Below are 19,521 nucleotides of genomic sequence, written 5' to 3' on the forward strand. Positions count from 1 at the left end.
AACTCAGATACACACACACACACACACACACACACACACACACACAAACACACAGTAAGTGCAGGATGTTATCTGAAGACAAAATGAAAGAGTCTATGGAAAGAAAAAGTACAAGTATAAATGTGATTACAGAGTAGACATCTGACTGACCTACAGCAGACATCACTGCTGTAGGTCTTGGGAATACCAAACTGATGTAAATATACTGTGGGTCAGTGAGTGGCACACTGGCACCTACAGAATACAGAAAAAGACTGTTTGATAAAACATCTTTTGTTACTACATTTTCAAATCCCTTTACTTTCATAGTTTTAGTTGTGTTTTAATGGCCGTGTTTGGAAATGTGAAGATCACTTTGGTGAAACTTTGTCTTTACCACAAGGTTTTTGAACAAAATGTCTTGTTCCTCTGAGAATGAATTGTAAAAATTACTTTTTAATTTTGTTTTTTTTTTCTACTTAAAACAAAGTGAGCCAAAGCAAACTTATGGAGACTCATCCATGTACGACATTTCTACATTTAGTGAAGACCAAAAAGGACTTCTAATCCCAAAGCTAAACCCAGTCATATTCAGAGAAGTCAGCACTTGCCAGAAACAACTTTAACAAACCTGGTGGTCTTGGACTGGATGGAAGTATGGAGTACACACTATAAAGAGCTGAAGTTTCTCTTGTTGTCAGTTGTCCCAGTTCCACATGACTGGGTAAGTTAAAGAGAGCTTTGGATAAAAAAAGAAATGTATGAATGAACAGTGAAGCTGTTTTAAGCTTTTTGTATGAGCCCCATGACTTACATTGTCTTACACAATAACATCTGTTAAAAACAATGTCATTTTACTCTCATTTTACAATACTCATTCAAGTTTTTTGTTACTGTATGAAATATGCTGTGTAAATGTGACTCAACAAGTAAACTCAGAAAGTCCAGATGGAAAAACTCTCTGGCAATAACGGGGTTTTCTCAGCAGTGTGTAAGCCATGACACTAAATCAGTTGTTGCGTCTGAGAAATGTCCCTAAACTGTTATGTAAATTTAACACATGCAGAATCGCCTATGAAGTTCTGTTCTTTGTCCCTCCCTAACATGCCGACCATACAAACACCCCCCACGCACACATACTTAATCCCCTCAGAGCCCGACAGGAAATGCCCCCGTCAGTAGAGCTGAACGCTTCTGACAGACCCCTGTTGCTTTCACTCTTTCTCTTTGTTTCTTTGCCTCTTTCTCTTTGTGCTCTCTCCTTTATCCCTCCCCTGAGTGATATACGTGCCCTCCACAAACTGCCATCTGGAAACACTTAGCTTGTGAAGGTTTGTACTGAGCCAATAAAAACATGCCTATCAGTGGTAGAGGATAATTCCGCTCTGCTATCAGAGGGGAAATATGGGACAAGATGTTTACTTTTACTTTTGCAGCTGATGTGTGTATTTGTGAATTTGTGTGTGTGTGTGTGTTTGTGTGTCGTGACTCAGATCTAAGTGTCAAAGTGTCAATGCTTCTTTTAAAGTTTACTTCTTGTTCTGGTTAGTTTCTGTGGAAAAGCAGCAAATACAGGAAATTATAGAATTTATAACAGACAAGCTAATTTTAGCTCAGTCCTCAGATGAGCCACATATCTTAATAACAGACATCCTGACTCTTCTCTATCTACATATCCACTGGGTGTTTAAAGGGGTGGAGCCTTGAGGACACTGGTCAAAACATATCAGATAAACACTGACAAATTGTGACACTTCTTAGTCAGGACATTGACGCAGTCATATTTTAATATTACAATAAAACTTCACAACTTCAGTACTTTAGACTGGTACTTTGCTGATTAAATGTCTTGCTAAAAGATAATTTTATTAGACTTTAATTAAATCCTTTGTTGCCATGAGGGAATTTTAAAAATACTTTAGAGGAAAATTATATGAACAACAATCACAGCACTGAGAATTGTGTCCTCTAGTGGTACATGAATTTCATCATTTCATGTCCATGATCCAAATGCCATCCATCCAAGATCAAAATACAGTTTAAGTATAATCTGTTTCTCACAACAGGACGTTATATATCTGTAGAAAACATGAAAACATACACTTTCTTTGCCTTGAATTTTTAAAGACTTCACGCAGTTTCCTTTTATTACTGTTCTGCTGCGATTGTTATTTTTAAGTTATACATGCAGAGAGAAGTAAATCCAGTAGTTTTCATATTGTTCATATAATTACATTTAAGCATGGACACAAATCCCAAGGATTCATGTTGAAATACGGCATAAATTGTATTTATCGCAAATCACAATAACCTATCTTCTGTATTATTTCCATGCGCACAAAATGTTTTGGGATTTTGCACAGTTGGCTTTAGAGCAGACATGTGTTCATGATTTCTTGAAATGACTTTCCAAAGTTGCATTAGGTGCAGCAAACACATTCATACAGAGCAAACCTAGAAATGCTTACAAACACAGAAACAGGAATCATAAGGCACCTGTATCTACCTTTTGCATTACAACAGTACAATTATTGCAAAAACAGGCTGTAAATAGCATTAACGCATATACAAAATATCCCACCAGGAACACAGGCTCCTGTCACATTTTCGGGAAGGTAATTATCCTCTTTCATTTATTGCACATCATCTTTTCACTGATGAGAATTTTATTAGTGCATATTTGATTGAAAAGAACTAAGATAAAGCTGAAATAAAAGTCAAGCCAAGGTTTAAAATCAGACAGCACTTCAGCTATAAATTATCAACAACAAATGTCCACACAGATATTTTAAATTGTTGTCTAATCTACTGTAGGTCAGTGATTGAAGATGATGATATCTTCATAAGCCATTGTTTTGCATCCAGAGCTGCTTTTATCCACTTGAAATGTGACAAATCTGAGATGATGTTGCAGCGTAGTTAAAATTTAAACCGCTCACTCCAGATTTTATACAATTTCTCTTATCTGTTCATCGTTTCTGACAGGCAAACAGTTTTGTTCTGGAACTGAGTCCATTGCATATGCACTGTTCACCTTTCACAGACGGGCACTGAACAACTGCTTAATTACAGGTTCTTCACAACATCCAGTGTAAAGTACCAAAATACTAAAAAAACATCTCAGCTCTAACACTTACAGTCTGTAACGTGTGCAGAGAGCAAATAACCCAAACTATTCAAGAACATTCGATTCATCACATCCAACTGATGGTGAAGTTCTGACTGAGGTTCAGTCCAAGATCTGCAACTGTTAAGACCTGTAGGGACCAGAAATCAAAGCAAAAATCATTACAGCATGAAGAATTTCTTCAGTCATGAAAACTACAGAATTGCAGAAGTCATATACTGCACAAGAGGTGTCGAAACACTTGTTAATACCTTTCCATTACACTAGAACCACTTTTAATGTGGACAAACGTTTTCTGTAACTTTTCTAGCTGGAGGGATTCAACATGTATTTCTACAGCCTGGTATTTCTCTGTCTTTGTCTGTTGGGGAACATGTGATCAGTCACCGGGCACCTTTACAACTTTATTTTGGTGACTATTCACACCAACACTGGAGTCTAAGTGACTTGACATCAACAACAAGCAATTTCCTGTGTGTGTGTCCCTTCACCCATGACCTCTGACCTCACCTGGTTGGTTCTGTAGGTGAACTGTGCATCTTGGGAGTTCACCAACACTCTGCTTGGCTTTTCCTTCACACCATAGAAGGAGGCCGTCTCCACAGTGATGTAGGTAGCCTCCGCGTTGCTGTGGAGAACCTGGGACGTCATGGTTTTCTACAAAATAAAGACAATTGGTGTCACATCACAGCATAACACAGCTTTAAGCATTGCCTAAGCATTAGAAATCTGGCTTTTATTAATATGTAAATACTTCGGGACTGTTTGTGGAAAAATTGTTTAATAGGTCAGTGAAAAGTTTCAAGATTCTGTAGAACTCTAGTGTTTTCACATGTGAGACTTAGATTTAAGGTAAACACAGAGAAACCTTTCCCTGTTCAGTGTGGTGACTGCCTTCTCTTGTCAAAGCCTCAACACAGATTATTCTACACTGCACAATTCAGGCCATAGTGCCAACTTTCACTTTCTGATCTGAAATTCTCCACCCAACCCACAACTGAATCAAACAAGTTCAGACACACCCTGTGCAAGTTATCAAAAGACATTGGAACTAATGTGGGTAAGCAAACAGAGTCAGAAAAAAGAGGCTGGAGAGAAACAGTTAGTGACTGAGGGTAGTTTTTTTTTTTTTTTTTTTTATCCTCATAAGACAAAACTAGTTGAGTGTGAGCACCTGAACAACGCTGAAGATGATGTAGGCATACTGGTTTGTTTCATAGGTGTCGATGCTCTCTCCGTCATCCCAGAACAGATCTCCACTGGCTGAACCATCATCAGAGAGAGCTGAGACCAGATGGAGAGGCTGACTGCTGCTCACCCACAGGGTCATGTTGGGTGCCTGTATGCATGAATTAAAAGAGACAAATGAACATCACATTATACACCACTCATTTGGATACAGTAAACAAATTTACAGTAAAACCATTCAATTGAAAGAAATCAAAAAAGGCAACTGAATCAAGATTTTTTTTTTTTTTTTTTTTTACCTGGGTTGGTATAACAGATCCTTCACGCAAATGCAGGTTGATCTTATCTAGAGGTGCATGGAGTCGAAGCTCTTCACCTTTACTGCGCACAGAGTCGCCCTGGGAAAAAACATGAACATACACAGGCATGTAATCTGTTCTAGGTTCAAACAACATACTAAAGTCTGTGTGTACAAGGCTAATTGTTGATTGTTGGCCTTACCATGTAGTAGTCATACCACAGACCCTCTGGAAAGTAACCATCCACATAATCCACCCCAGGATCTAAAACTGGTGTCACCAATAAACTCCTGCCCCATAGAAACTGTTTGTCAATCCCATAGGTTCTTACATCTGCTGGAAACCTGTTGGCACATCCAGTACAGCAGTTCAAATGTCAAACATAGATTTTTAAATCTGTAAGAAAGAATTAAAGAAAACAAGGTCGTGCTTTCATGCTCTGCTTACTCAAACATCAGTGGTCTTGCAACAGTGTGTCCATGTACATGTGCATGATGAAAGAGCGTGTACAGGACAGGGAAGAGAGAATAACGCAGCAGCAGAGCCTGCTTCATGGCCGTGCGAGCCAGAGGGCTGAACGCTGTTGGATCCTGAGGCTGTCCAACAAAAGAGTCACTTTTATAAAAGCACAGTGTGACAAATTACTATTAACACACAATTTTAATATCAATCTGAGCATTTTTCCTTGTGATGATTTGAGGTGAACACAGTTGTGCTAAACTATTACCTTCGTGCCAATGGCGTTGTGGTTGCGTGTGAAGGGATAAAAAGCTCCAAGCTGCGTCCAGCGGACACACATTTCTTCTTGTGGCTCCTCACCGAAGCCACAGATATCTGCTCCCACCAGTGGGATCCCCAAAAGGTTAAAGGTCAACATACCTGAGAGCGATCAAGAGAGAGGTGATATATAAAGTATAGATATAAAGCCACTGTCAAAAGAACTATTTTGCACAATATTTTCTGAAATCTAAGAAGAATTTCTAGTATTAATGGGTCTCATCATTATTCTGTCATAAAAACCTGTAAATTTTAAACTGAAGACAATGTTGCATTTGTTTGAAAACATAGCAATAATGCACCGATCACTTAAAGCTGCATTCATGTATTTTGACCCCTTAGGGCCAGAACAACTTCACTCACATTCAGTATTTTCAACTTTAAGTTTTAATGTTTAACATGTTAGCACATCCACAGAGAGGCAGTAGGAGTTTGGCTATGACCACCAGATAGATCTAGTTCTGCTTTAATATTCACCTACCAAGAAAAACATCTGGCTCTTTAGCTCTGAAGCTAACTGGGACTATGTCTACCATCGAGTTGCTATTTTATTGTACATGTGTCTGTATAGTCAAACCTGCTATTGAGGTGTAAAGGTCTTTCCATTGGCTCCTGTTATCTCCCAGCCAGTGACCAGAGTACATCCCCTGACTGGGGAAAGTGGAGCGAGAGATTACAAAAGGTCTCTTTGCCACAATCCGCTTCAGAGCGCTGGAGGAGAACAAAACAATACGGTCAACACGCAGAAGGTTTAATGAGAAAGAGACAGAAACTGTTCAGATGATAAAGATGTGTTTCAGTGTTTGGTGTTTTATGGTCCTGACCTTGCAGACGCCTTAGCTTCCATCAGTCCATAGAGGCTGTGCATGTTATAGTGGATGGACTGCTTTTGCTGAGCAGTGGCACACACTGTTTTGGCTCTTAGCAAACCTCCCAGTATTCCTGACAGGTAAAGTTACAATTGACCATTTCAATGGTGATATGTGCTTTGTATTTGAGTGTTTGTGTTTTAGATGTGTCATGTGATGTGTGCTTGAGATCTGTAACCCACCAGGTGTATAAGGAGGATTTTCAAGGCTGTTTGATGGACATCCATTAGTGGATCCATCCAGGAAATTTGATGGCTCATTCATGTCCTAAAAATGAAGAAGACAACAAGAGACATGATATCGTGAAATACTATAAACATGACATTTATGTCAAGGTGTTTTTTAAATAATTTCTCCGACTTCCACACTTACAATCCATAATCCATCAAATGGCACCTTCTGGTGGAACCTCTGAAGGTTGTCATACCACCACTCATGAGTCACATCATCAGAAAAATCAGGATATGCTGTCAGACCAGGCCACACCTGCAGGAAGGGATGGAGAATCTTATTTCCAGTACACCCTAAACATTTCATTGTGAAAATGAAATTGTGCAAACAGAAGTAAATGGATCTTGGGATATGACATGTACCTTGTTAGTGTAGTATTGTGACTCATAACTCACTTTTCCAATCAGTGTTTTTCCATCATTGTCTTTAATAAAAACTCCTCTCTTCAGTCCTTCATCATATGGCCAATAAGAACCCTCAGGCTGAGTGCTGCTTATACCTGGGTCCTGCAGGTTGAGGCACAACAGTCACACACACACACACACAGGCTAAAAAAGACAAAAAAGACCTACTGTACATTCAAGTACAAACTCCTGCGTACCAGGATCATGACGTAGCGCTGGTCGTGAGCGTGCAGGTCTTTAACCAAGTCAGGCAGTGTGGCGAACTTTGTCGAGTCAAACGTGAAGTCCATAAATCGATCCATGTAGTCAATGTCATTCCACTGGACGTCCTGCAAAAATAACCATCGTACAAATAATTATTTTTAAAAAAAAAGACTAGGAAAAAAAATACACACACACACACACACACATACAAACAATATACTGATTCCACTTTACCTGAGGCATCCCATAATTCCTCATGCTCTTGACAACCTCCCAGGTAGAATCACTAGTGTTGTAACCCCAGCGGCAGAGATGGTATCCTAAAGCCCAGTAGATGGGCATTGCTGGGTATCCTGCAACAAGATGGAGGTATGAAAAGAGAGGAAAGTAGTTCAGACTCATGTACTGTACACAGAAGGTCCACATGCCATAATTCTTGTAAAGTCCTACTGACCTATGACTTCCGCATACTGTTCAATCACTGAACCAGGGTCAGGACCAAGGAAAATGTAAAAGTCAAGGATTCCACCAATAGTGCGCCAGGTAACAGCTGGGGCTGGCTGGAGTGCCACATCTGATAGAAAAGAAAAAACATTAGAAAATAGAAAATAATACTGACAGAGCTAAGACCAGGTCATTTATATACAAGTAAAATCAGAGAATAAAGAAATACAGTAAATACCAGGTATATAAGTAACAACAGAATTTACAATTCTATTTGTGGTGGGACAAATACAAGTAAAACACAAAGACCAACATTTTAACATTAACAGCATGTGTTTAACATTCCTTATATTCCTTTATGAAATAAACTGATTACATCTGCAAACCAAAGTAATCTTTCATGGCTGGGAAATCCAGTTTGACAGTATATGAAAAGTATATGAAATATGATCATGATAGTTATGCACTACTGGAAACACTGTAGTCCAGCTGAACACATTATTCAAAATAAAGTCCATCTGGGACTTCTGTGTTTATATAATTGCTTATTATATTGCCTTCTGAGTAGATGCAATATCTTCAGCAGTTCCAGCACTAACATGTACAGCACTAGCACATAGTGAAACCTGAAGGGAGACTGACCCATTGCATTGCTGTTCAGTAGAAAGAAGCCGTGTGCATTTCCTCCTTCCTCCATTGCCAGGTAAAATGGATGTACCCCGTACAAGTTTGTCTGTTCCTACGTTATAAAGAGGAAGACATGAATATTATCTTAGTGGCAGTTCCACAAAATTTATAATATAAAACTTGAGTTCAAATGGCCACTGTTTCAACATGGGCATGTCATATATTGTCCAAACTGAGATTTAACATTTTCTTGAAGTTTGTTCGTCCATTGCAGGCAATAATAAAAAAATAAAATACTGTGTAGAAAAAAAAAAAAAACCACAGACCCTCCCCAAATACAAACTGGTCCTGGTACCTGTCTATCGACTGATATAACCAGAGGTGCCCACAGTCCTGCCAAGTGTAACAAAATAAACCCAAACAAAAGGAAACAAGGGAAATAATCTACTCTAGATTAAGCAAATTAGTTAAGAAAAATACAAATAAATAAAATAACCAAGCAATCAACACCTCCTACAACTGCAATTATTTTATCTTATTAGCATAAAAGTGAATTGCAGATTCAATCAAGCCATAATTCAAAAGATTATGTACTGAATGATATTTAAATAGGCCTTTTTCCATGGAAGACAATTTCACATGTTCTAGGAAAAGCACAAGGCGTAAAGAATGGCTCAGTTCCTTTAAGTCCCCCAGAAAGCTATTTCTGTGAGCCAGGACTTTATCTAGATGGAGCCAACATTAACATTATTTAATACACCTGTTCCTGTTTTCCTGCCATTGGGATTTATTTCTCCAAGTCAAATGTATGTTGTATAAATGGCTCATTGGTCTAAAGATAATATTACTGCGGCTAAAATCTTCTATGTATAACCAAGTGACTGTAACACAGATGTTCATACCATAGGAGGCACATCTCTAGCCCACATGGTGAGTGTGTTCCAGTGGACATCATGCAGAAAGGTGGAGCGGTGCTCCCCCAGGCCGTAGATGAACTGACTGGTCAGGGAGGTGGAGAACTGGATGAACTGATCCGCATAAAAGAGAGGAGCCACTGTGGTGTTCAGACTAAAGGAAATGAATGGAGGGCAACACAGGGTAAATGCTAGAACAAAAGTCCTGCTCTCAACGGAGCTTCTGTAATATTGTACAAGATTTGTCTGACTGCAGCCAACTCAAGGAAGACTTACAGTACTCTTCCTGTAGTTCTCCTCTTGACTCTGAGGCCAAACGGTTCTTTTGAATGCTCTACAATGTAGTCTGGACTCTCTGCCTTTTTGGTGGCGGTAGGGACAGAGATTGGGACTTCAAACCGTGAATTCATGGGGTCGGTAATCTGGATTGAGAAACATAACAAGAAGAGTTTGTCATAAAGTTGCAAACCAGGAATTTACAGCAGAAATAAAAATACACAAAAAACTGACATGTTTACTAAAGCACATGATGCAATTGAAAAATATGACACACTGTGTAATATTTTATAAACCCAACACACCAGTGACAAAGGGTTTGGCTGATAAAACCTCTATTCATAGCTGTGTAGGTGCGCACAGTACAAAAAAATATAAAACTTTCCAAATATTCTGACTCATCTCTAATGTGCTCCTGACAAGATGTTTTTATATTTGTTCAGTGTGATTAAACAGGCTAGATAATTCCTCTGAGCTGATATAAACTAGAAATGTAATAAATAAGACTGAATGCTTTTGTGAGATCTCCACTCACCCTGACGCGCAGCCGTGTGTTTGTCTCATATCGTATCTCCACCTCTAGAGTGAGGATATCTGCTGGGTAATAGGTCTTCACATTCCTTACAAGGGTACCTTTTTGTCCTAGGGATGTGTCATTTAGTGATACAAGTGAGTAGGAAGGGAAGTCTGAAGGATAGAAACACCAAGGGATACCATTTCTCCTTGATGGGCGGGTAGCAGAGGATGCAGGAGAGGATGCAGGGATAAAGCAACAGTTCCTTGCCTCACACAACTCTTTGGTCACAACCACCCCTCTTTCAGGGTAACAATCAAACCTCCATGCCTCTGGGATTAAACTGCAAGCCTCTTGGCGGGAATCAGCTGCAGTGTTGTTGACTCCTTTTGGTCCTGCAGCTGGGTTTGGGGGTCTGTGTAGCTGTTGGTTGGATGGACTGTGCAGCCAGAATATGGTTCCCAATAGCCAGCCTCCACAGAGGAGCAGCAGCAGGCAACCAATCACCAGGAGGCCTGTAGTGACAGAGCATGACAACCTCCGGGGAAGCAAGGAGGCCTCCTCTGGCTCGAGAACCTTGAGTGACAGCAGGAAAATAGAATAAACAGTCCCATCAAAAAAATCTGTCTCTCAAAAGAAAAACAGGAACCAGAGCATTCAGTTTTTATTGCTGCATATGCCAAATCAAAAGACATCATTTACAACAGCATATGTTCTTTCAAATAACAGTAACATGCAGTTCACCGATTCCTTCAGTAGGTAGATGGAAAATTGAACTCAAAACCTGTCATAAATTTGACAAAGATAAGATTCAATTTTTATTGACAATGTCAGTGAGGGAATCAACTTAATTATTGAGGTTGCAGTGGTGCTGAACTGTGTTCCATTATATTTTACTACTGTACATAATAAAATGGCTATTAACTGTAAAATTTTGTGAAAATATTCAAATAGGCTGTTCACAAAATTTAGCAAAGGGAAGAAATACTATAGATATAGATCCTTAATGCTAGAACCAACCAAGACGATGTATACAACTGTATGCAATTAAGACCAAGCATGGCATGAACTCACTGAAACTTCTTCTTGGACAGGACGAGGCTCCTCCGACAACACTGCACTGGAAAACTGAACATCTTCAGGGTTTAGTCGCTTGTACGACACCATTGTGATGTGTGTTTACCAAACTGAGCGACACACCGCAGGTAATAAAGAAACAGCCAAAGTTCAAAACAGTAGCCCTTATCATTTCCTGTTGACAGGAACTGGTGTCAGAAGTCTGTATTAACAAAAAAGACAGACAGAAGACAGGCCCAACAGGCAGCAGAAGATGTGGACAATAAAACAATAATTATTGGGATTTCTTTAGAATCATTAAGTAAAATTGGAAATACCTTTTTAAAAATATGCCAAAAGTTCTATGTTCAAAATGTCAATTTTGGAAAAGTATCAAATGATCATCAGCCAAATACTTGAAAGGTAGTGCAGAAAAATCTCTTTACAGAGCACTATATTCTTAATAACACACTGTATTCTGGGTAGACTTAATTAGTGCTGTAACTTGTCAATGTGCAGCCACTTGTGGGTACAAAATATGTATGTTAGCTTGTTAATCTGAAGTGCAACTATCAACTAAAGCTGTCACATACATGTTTTGGGGGAAAATATCTGAAATGCAGTGAAGTAGAAATATAAGGTAGCAGAAAATGAAAAAAAGTGAAATAATAAATTCAAGAATCTCGACATTGCATAAATAGTGAATAGAGAATACATTCCATCACACAACAGGAGGAACTTAATGACACATGAAGAATAAATTGTCACCACAGATGAACAATTACAGCTTCAATAATCAGTAATATTGTAATGATCACACCTCGATATTGGAGTTTATGACTTTATGACTTCATAACATTGGAGCTGACCTTAGCTAACGTTACTCCTGCATATAAAGCCACGTGAAAGGCAGAGGAGTCATATGAATACATATGAACCAAGTGACTGCGGTTCTGAGGACTGGCAGAGACCCCCAGGCCAGTAACTAGTCGCCCCAAATCGACGCATTAACGACAATTACCAAGCGGGACGTTTGTTATCGGATATTCTAGCTTTAGCTCATCTTAGCATTACTGTAACTTTAGCTAACGTGAGCCAATGGCAGCTGAAACACACGTTAACGTGAACATGACTTACCTGGATGTCCACTGATCCTTACACACACAAACTCACAGCACAGACAACAAAGTTTGCTTTAAATAACTGAGATTAGCTAGCTAGCTAACGCTAAATCTGCCTCCATCACGGTCCACATGGCGTGCGTCTGTTTATCTCTGTGTGACGTTCAGGACACCTCGTAATTTCCTAAACTTCCTTTTGAAGAGCTTACCAACAACCACTTATGAATGTCAGACTCACGGTCTACAATCTGAACTCAAAATGACAGGCGATATCCTTATGCCAACATCAACGTCAGACTACATAAAGATTATTAATTGATGATTTGTTAACTGGGTTGGTTTTCAAACAGAGCGCTTTCTTACAACGGTGTTGCCTTCAGGAGCAGGTATTGGAATTTTCTAAACCTGTGAATTAAACAGTCCAGTTGCGATGGTGCTGAAAATACACTGTTCGACTCACCATTACTGGCATCCTCGTGATTTTCAAAATACCAAAATCTTTTCCCAGTTCCACAGTTCTATATCCTTTAATAACATAAAACACTTCTCAAGGATGAACAATATATTTTCTGACATTTATACAGAAATCCCCCAAACACAGAGCCTCTAGTACCTTTTTTATTGTTCAGTACATCAGACAGATGTAGTCAGACAGAGGCAGCACTGGACAAAACTTTACCATCTTCAAATATTTGTCTTTTGTATCACAGATAATTTTTCCTTTATTCACAATGATTACTTGGCCTTTTAAGAGTTCTCTAAACCAGATGCACCTGATTTCATGATTTGGTTCTTGACCAACTGTTGAGATAAAAATTAATCCCCACTGGCCACCACAGGCAAACTGTTCTGGAAAGAAACATTCATTCATTCAATATCTGTGCCCACTTATTACTATTTAGGGTCATGGGGATCTGCTGGAGACTATCCCAGCTCTCTTTTGGGTGAAAGACAGGGGTACACCCTGGACAGGTCACCAGTCCATCGCAGGTTTTTGAAAAAACAATATAATTATCCCACCTATTTCATTACTGGCTAAATTTCCCCCAGAATTAGTTCTAGTATCATCTGACTCCTAGATTGCTCATTGGCCACCATAATATCTGATACAAAAACATAATTATTCTTTAATTCAATTTCCACATACACATCTAGTTTTAATGACAAATACTGCATGGAAAAAGTGGAAAAATCACAGACCTCAAATGAGCCATTTGTACTACCATAAATACTATGATATGCAACTAATGTAGGTCAGAGTGATTAATGAGAACTAATACGACTTCTAAAATGCGTTGCTCAATCCATTTCCAAGATTCTACAAAACCTGTTTATAGTAACATTAGTTTGGTCATTTTGCCTGAAACTGTGATGGTAGTTTCTGAATGTAACGTGGTTTATGACTGTACCTTTGTAAATATTTTAGTTTTAATAATTTCTTGGGTGAAGCATCCCACTATATTCAGAGGTAGTTTTTTCTATTTCCTCTCAGTTAATGTTTTACTGCCTAAAATCTTGCATTGTTATACTACTAGTGATACAGATCTTTATGGTTCATACAAATACATCATCAGTCATTTTTATCTGTTATACACATATTAATTGGAGAGTTATCGTCACTCTGTGAGAAGTCATCATTGTTCACACTGAAAGCAGCCTCCTCCTCAGTCTGAATCTGCTCGTGCTTTCGTCTGTGAAGCCTCAGACTTTGTGAGCGGCTGAAGCCTCTCCCGCAGATGTCACAGCCATATGGCCTCTCTCCTGTGTGAAGCCTAAAATGGTTCTTGAGGCTTGAAGCTCGCGTGAAACTCTTTTCACACTCAGGGCAGTCAAACTTTTCTCCAAAGTGGATTTTCTCATGTTCCCTCAAGCGGCCGGATTGGTTGAAACTCCTGTCGCACACAGAGCAGTGGTATGGCCTCTCTCCTGTGTGCGTGAGCCGATGTCTATTCATGGCGCCCGAGTGTGCGAAGCTCTTTCCACAGTCTGGGCAAGAGAATGGTTTCTCTCCTGTATGAACTTTCTGGTGACCTTTGAGTTGACCTTTCTGTGTGAACTGTTTCCCGCATAGAGTGCACTGATAAGGTTTCTCTCCTGAGTGAATTCGCATATGGATTTGCAGAGCAGACATCTTGTGACAGTCTCTTCCACAGAGCCCGCAGCAGTAAGAGCTCTTTGTCAGACTATTGTTAAACTGTTCCTGCACTGGTGATGCTAGAGGACTGTCTTTTTCACTATCTGCTGCATGACCAGGATCCTCTCCATTCACTGTGGAAACATAAATATGAGGAGTTGAAAAATGCCATTTAAAAACACTGAAGAAAAAAACAACTTGATATATATACCTTTTTGTATATAAACCACAAGTTTATGTTTAAGAAGTAAACAATATGGCATCTCCCCCATCTATGATGGCTAACTCTCCACTCTGCCTTCTAGTGTGACTATTTAGAAGTACTTTGCCAACAACTAAGACTTTATCAAGCAATGACATATATAGCAAACCATAGAAAACCAAAAATGTATATTTAATTTACTTCATAAAACTAATTAAAATCTTTAGTAAATAAAAACATTATTTTGCTCACTGTTGACAAGTTCCTCTTCTTCTTTCTTTATTGTAATCCTCATTTCTGTGTTTCTTTCCTGATGCTGCTCTTCACTTGCCTCTGGCGTGGTACAATCCTCACCAGGCACCTCATCAGGAGTTTCTTCTATTGGTGAAAACAAACAAACAAAAAAAACCACACACACACGATAGAGTAAACATCACTATAAAAGCCATCTGTGTTTCTTTACATACATAACAAAAACGGAATCCAATGTATACATACCACACAAAGGTTCCTCTTCTTCCTCCTCTTTCACTACTACATTCATATGAGGACTGGAATGGGCATCCTCTGAGCGGTTTTCTGGTTCTTTGAGGTTATTTTCAGACTGAGCTGCTCTGTCACAGTTAACACTCTCTGAGGAAAGAGGTTCCACTGAACTGGGTAAACTCTGCCTGTCAGACACCTGCAACAAAAGTTTCATAAGAACAAATAGAGACAACCACAGGATCACGAGGTTGTAATGAACCTTATGTAAAACTACAAAGATATTCTCAAATTAAACTAACTACAAAACAGATCCTAATTTAAAATGACTGTGTATTGTCACCACCTCACAGCTGATGTTGTTGGTTAGGGCTTGCTGGGATAATTCATCAGCGGTAGATTGAACAGGGCCTGAGATGGCATCTGTAACAGATCCATTCTTGTTCTGTATACATGACCGTTTATGATTTCTAAGAGTTCCTGCCAGTGAGAAGTGCCTCCCACAGTCTGCACAGGTGTAGGGCTTTTCTCCTGTGTGAATCCTGGTGTGTCTCCGAAGCTCTCCAGGAGCTACAAAAGACTTATCACATTGTGTGCAGCTGTAAGGTTTTTCTCCAGTGTGAGTCCGCATGTGTGTTGTTAAAGTCCACTGCTGTGCAAATGTCTTTCCACAGTCAGAGCAGTGGTAGGGTGTAATGCCAGTATGGAGACGCTCATGTCTAACAAGTGTACCTGACAAGGCAAACCTTTTGTCACAAAAAGAGCATTGGTAGGGCCTCTCTCCAGTGTGAGTCCTCTGATGATCTCGCAGCTCAGCTGCTGAGTTACAGCTCTTGTCACACTCCGAACATGGAAACTTCTTCCTTGTAAAGCCCGCAACAACCTCAGAGTGCATCGCCTCTAAGTGAGTTTTCAGGTGCCAGTGACGAGAAAAGCTCTTTATACAGATGGAGCAGTGATATGGCCTCTCACCCGTGTGCGTTCGCCGGTGTAGTCTCAGCTCTCCCTGACTGGCAAATCTTTTGTCACAGAATGTGCATGGGAATGGTTTTTCCCCAGTGTGAACTCGTTCATGAATCATAAGCAGCCCCTTCTCAGGAAATCTCTTTTCACACATGGAGCAGGGAAAAGGCCTCTCTCCAGAGTGAGTACGTAGGTGGCGCTGAAGTTTAGAGGCATAAGGGAAGTCTTTGCCACACACTGAGCAGCTATGAAGAGACTGTGGTTTTTCATTCTGAGTCTGACCAAATGTCTTTGAAGAGGCTTCAGCAACTCGAATACCAGGGATGGAACTCTCTCCTGTGTGAATACAACAACAAAAGAAGAAGACATCGTTTCAAAACAGATTTCTTGGAACAACAGTCACTAAAGGTGGGCAGACATGAACTGTCCTAGACAAATAGATTAGTGTGATACCAGTTTTCTGCCATAATATATCAAAGTTTTTCACACTGTACAGACATTCCAGATAAACGCAGATAGCCTGACTTCATGTTGGAAAAAGCAAAACGGTAGTTCATATTGTCCAAGACCATTCATTTATCAGGACTGGAATAAAGACAGAAAAAGTAGGTGACTGCATTTCTAGTCTGCAAAATTAATTAAATGTGTTGTCAGTCATATACAATTATATTGTGTCGCATTAGAGGAGGGTTCTTTTTTCCCCCAAACACCCACTGTATACTTTAGTGTTTAATTTATGTACTTACGGAGATCTGAAAAATCCACTTCTTCCCCATCAGAGTTGATCAGACCTCCTATTTCTTGCTGATCTTCCTCAGTGAGGATGACGGCGGGTTCAAAGTCGTCTGGGTTTTCAGAGCCCATTCCCTCAAATACACAACCTTGTAGAGGTGAACAGTTTCAAGTCAGACATTTAAATAATTTATAACAAGCAAGGGAATTTACATAACCAAACAAGGGCAAAAGCTTCACAGCTGTGACAGATGAGTGAACAAACAATGCTGCTGTTCCCTCTAATCTATCATACTTGAACATGTAAAAGTATCTTAGGCAGTACACTAAGAAATAATAACTGTTAGTATTTTGCTAAATGGGAGTAAAATGATACATTATTAATGAAACCTATTAGAAATTTCAGAAAGGATAATTACAAATTGGTAAATCACTACAAAGATAAATTCATTACAAGACTTAGTATAGTGCTCCTAATCACACTTCTGTAAGAAAGCGATCAAATGAAGAAATTCCAAAGTCAAAATAATGAATAGTTTGCAATATTTAGAGAAACGCAATATGTTAGAAAAACATGTATATGTCAGTAATAGCTCTATTACATATAGCTGTTACACACAGACATACTGTGTGATTGTGTATGTTAATTTTAATATTTTAAATATTATACGGATAAACCAAACCTGCCTTAATGGACAGCTGTGATGTCCAAAGAGAATTTTCTTTATTCATAGTTATATAGGAGAGATAATTTTCAATTATGTAGGATTAAAAGCTTAAAAGAATTTTATCAAACATTTGTGACATACTGGTGGTGGTGACATGAGTGAATAACATTTTTTCAAATATTTTTGCAGTGCAAAATGACTCTACATATGGTAACCCAGGTGTATTTTACAGATACAACAGTTGATTAACAAATCAGTCAATAAGCAGAAACTTAATTGATAATTGCTTTTACAAGTGATAATGTGATGACTTTTATTGGCTTTTTAATTAAAATTAAAATTAATTAAAATTCCAAACATATGTTGATTACGACTGATAATTTGCTGCTTTTCTGTCATATCGTTTTCTAATCTTAATTTTTGGACAGTTATTTGAACACATCATCTTGGACATGGATCCTAGTTCATCTTTAGTCTTGATCTAGTCTGGTCTAGACTTGAATCAGTCTATGCCAATGTTGTCATGAGTCTCCTCTAGAGTGGGTTAAAGACATCCATTGTCCTGCTCAAGGACACTAAAGCAGGGCAGGCGCTTTATTGTGACTGGGGTTTGAACCTGTTGGGCCTTTAAAGGTGATGGACAAGATACCGTTACCTTCAAAATGAGTTCAAACACATAAATAATAAGAGGCGTTCAGGGGCAGCATAGCAGGGTATGGGAACTAGGTCAGAATGCACACTGTCAAATAAATGCTGTTATTTCAACTTGTTTGAATGTCAGAACAAACAATCGAGGAAAACTCTTAACCTGCAGGGGAGCCCGGTTAGCTCAGTAGCATTAGCTACTTGTTTATCCTCCGTCCAACTCTTAACATCAGTGTTGATTCAAGTAGGTTAGCATCCTAATTAACTAACCTGTTGGTACGTGCGGCGTCAGGAGCTAACACATTCCGCAGTACTAACCCAGCGTTTTAACCCCTGAATGAGATGTTTGAGTCGTGATGTGACCACCTACCTCAGAGAAAACTATTAGCCATAGCATGTAGCTTTACTGGTCTTAGCAATCAGCTATACACTAGCCCCCGTTAAGATACAGCCGCTAATCAACGACAAGAAACTGACTTACATCTCCGACACAGTCAGCATCGAATTCAACGTGAAAATAAAAATGTTACTGCAAATGTCACCCACGCTTGTGTAGCACTCGCTAGCTCAGCTAGCTAACAACAGACAATAGACATTTTGACCAACCTCAGCTTAGATTTTCCCTCAGGTAACGTTAAAAAGTAGTCGCACGATAGAAGTTTATTGAGACGACTTGGCAATATTTCTACTTCTTTCTCATTTTCAGGCTCAATGTATCCAACCACCGCGTCTGATTAATGTTAAACTAAAGAATGGGTTGAGTTAAATAAGCGTTTGGATGTGGTGATGGGATTTTAGCTTTAGCGGCACTTCCGGTCGGCTTTTTTTTAAAATCACAATAAAAGCCCACTTATAACTTTGATTGACGTTTCTGTAAACATAAACAACCTGTATAATAATGCGTGATTTGGTACAGTAGTAATAAATACATTTTAAAAAGGATTACAGTGTGTGTTTACGTATTGATTTTGTTGTTACTACATTGCAGTTGGACAAAAATTATCCAATTCCTCGGTAAGGACGAAGTAATGACAACACAGTCATTAGCATTGGAGAAGGGACTCTCAATGTTGAGGTTCTCTCTGGGAGTGACGAGGATGGATAGGATCAGGAATGAGGACATCAGAGGGACAGCTCATGTTAGATGTTTTGGAGAAAAAGCCAGGGAAGCCAGATTGAGATGGTTTGGACATGTTCAGAGGAGGGACAGTGAATACATTGGTAAAAGGATGCTGAGGTTAGAGCTGCCAGGAAGGAGGCCTAGAGGAAGACCAAAGAGGAGGTTCTTGGATGTAGTGAAGGAGGACATGAGGATAGTTGGTGTGGGTGAGGAGGATACAGAGGATAGGGTTAAATGGAGGCAGATGATTGGCTGTGGCGACCCCTGAAGGGAACAGCCCAAAGGAAAAGAAGAAGGAGGGACTCTCAAGTCTTTTGTAAAAGTAGCCACATCACAGTAGAAATACACTGCATATTATAATTAGTTAAATATTAGTTAATTATAATTTTAAATAATGCCAAGTAACTTAACTTGCATCCCCAAGTCTCAGCATCACCACAAACCCTATAAGCCCCAAAATTCCATAGTGTAAATATACTGTCTCAAGTGTACAAAAAACCCAGACATGTTTCTAAAAAAATTCTGTATTCCATCAACGTGGATT

General features: G+C 39.2%; 2 protein-coding genes across 5 annotated transcripts; both read right to left on the reverse strand.

Annotated features, from left to right (window-relative positions):
- Positions 1-2,030: 2,030 nt before the first annotated feature.
- gaa2 (alpha glucosidase 2) lies at positions 2,031-12,184 on the reverse strand. 3 transcript variants are annotated; one of them, XM_026304080.2, is made up of 21 exons: positions 12,047-12,184; positions 10,928-11,105; positions 9,875-10,429; positions 9,340-9,485; positions 9,052-9,217; positions 8,165-8,261; positions 7,533-7,652; positions 7,313-7,431; positions 7,072-7,203; positions 6,833-6,976; positions 6,612-6,725; positions 6,422-6,506; positions 6,195-6,312; positions 5,948-6,081; positions 5,321-5,472; positions 5,041-5,189; positions 4,796-4,937; positions 4,594-4,692; positions 4,281-4,445; positions 3,617-3,763; positions 2,031-3,236 (listed from the first exon to the last, which is right to left on the reverse strand). In XM_026304080.2, exons 2-21 carry the CDS (start codon positions 11,018-11,020, stop codon positions 3,174-3,176), a joined length of 2,940 nt encoding a protein of 979 aa, XP_026159865.1. In that variant the 5' UTR covers positions 11,021-11,105; positions 12,047-12,184; the 3' UTR covers positions 2,031-3,173. The 3 variants fall into 3 exon arrangements, with proteins under 3 accessions (XP_026159865.1, XP_026159866.1, XP_026159864.1); XM_026304081.1 differs by having other exon boundaries at positions 6,866-6,976; positions 10,928-11,132; XM_026304079.1 differs by having other exon boundaries at positions 10,928-11,132.
- A 499-nt stretch (positions 12,185-12,683) lies between these two features.
- LOC117152661 (zinc finger protein 2 homolog) lies at positions 12,684-18,787 on the reverse strand. 2 transcript variants are annotated; one of them, XM_033325246.1, is made up of 6 exons: positions 18,464-18,787; positions 16,559-16,693; positions 15,196-16,148; positions 14,865-15,048; positions 14,619-14,744; positions 12,684-14,298 (listed from the first exon to the last, which is right to left on the reverse strand). In XM_033325246.1, exons 2-6 carry the CDS (start codon positions 16,674-16,676, stop codon positions 13,601-13,603), a joined length of 2,079 nt encoding a protein of 692 aa, XP_033181137.1. In that variant the 5' UTR covers positions 16,677-16,693; positions 18,464-18,787; the 3' UTR covers positions 12,684-13,600. The 2 variants fall into 2 exon arrangements, with proteins under 2 accessions (XP_033181137.1, XP_033181138.1); XM_033325247.1 differs by lacking the exon at positions 18,464-18,787 and adding an exon at positions 18,228-18,452.
- Positions 18,788-19,521: the final 734 nt, after the last annotated feature.

This window comes from Mastacembelus armatus, chromosome 1 (genome assembly GCF_900324485.2).
Source record: "Mastacembelus armatus chromosome 1, fMasArm1.2, whole genome shotgun sequence".
Classification (NCBI taxonomy): Eukaryota; Metazoa; Chordata; class Actinopteri; order Synbranchiformes; family Mastacembelidae; genus Mastacembelus; species Mastacembelus armatus.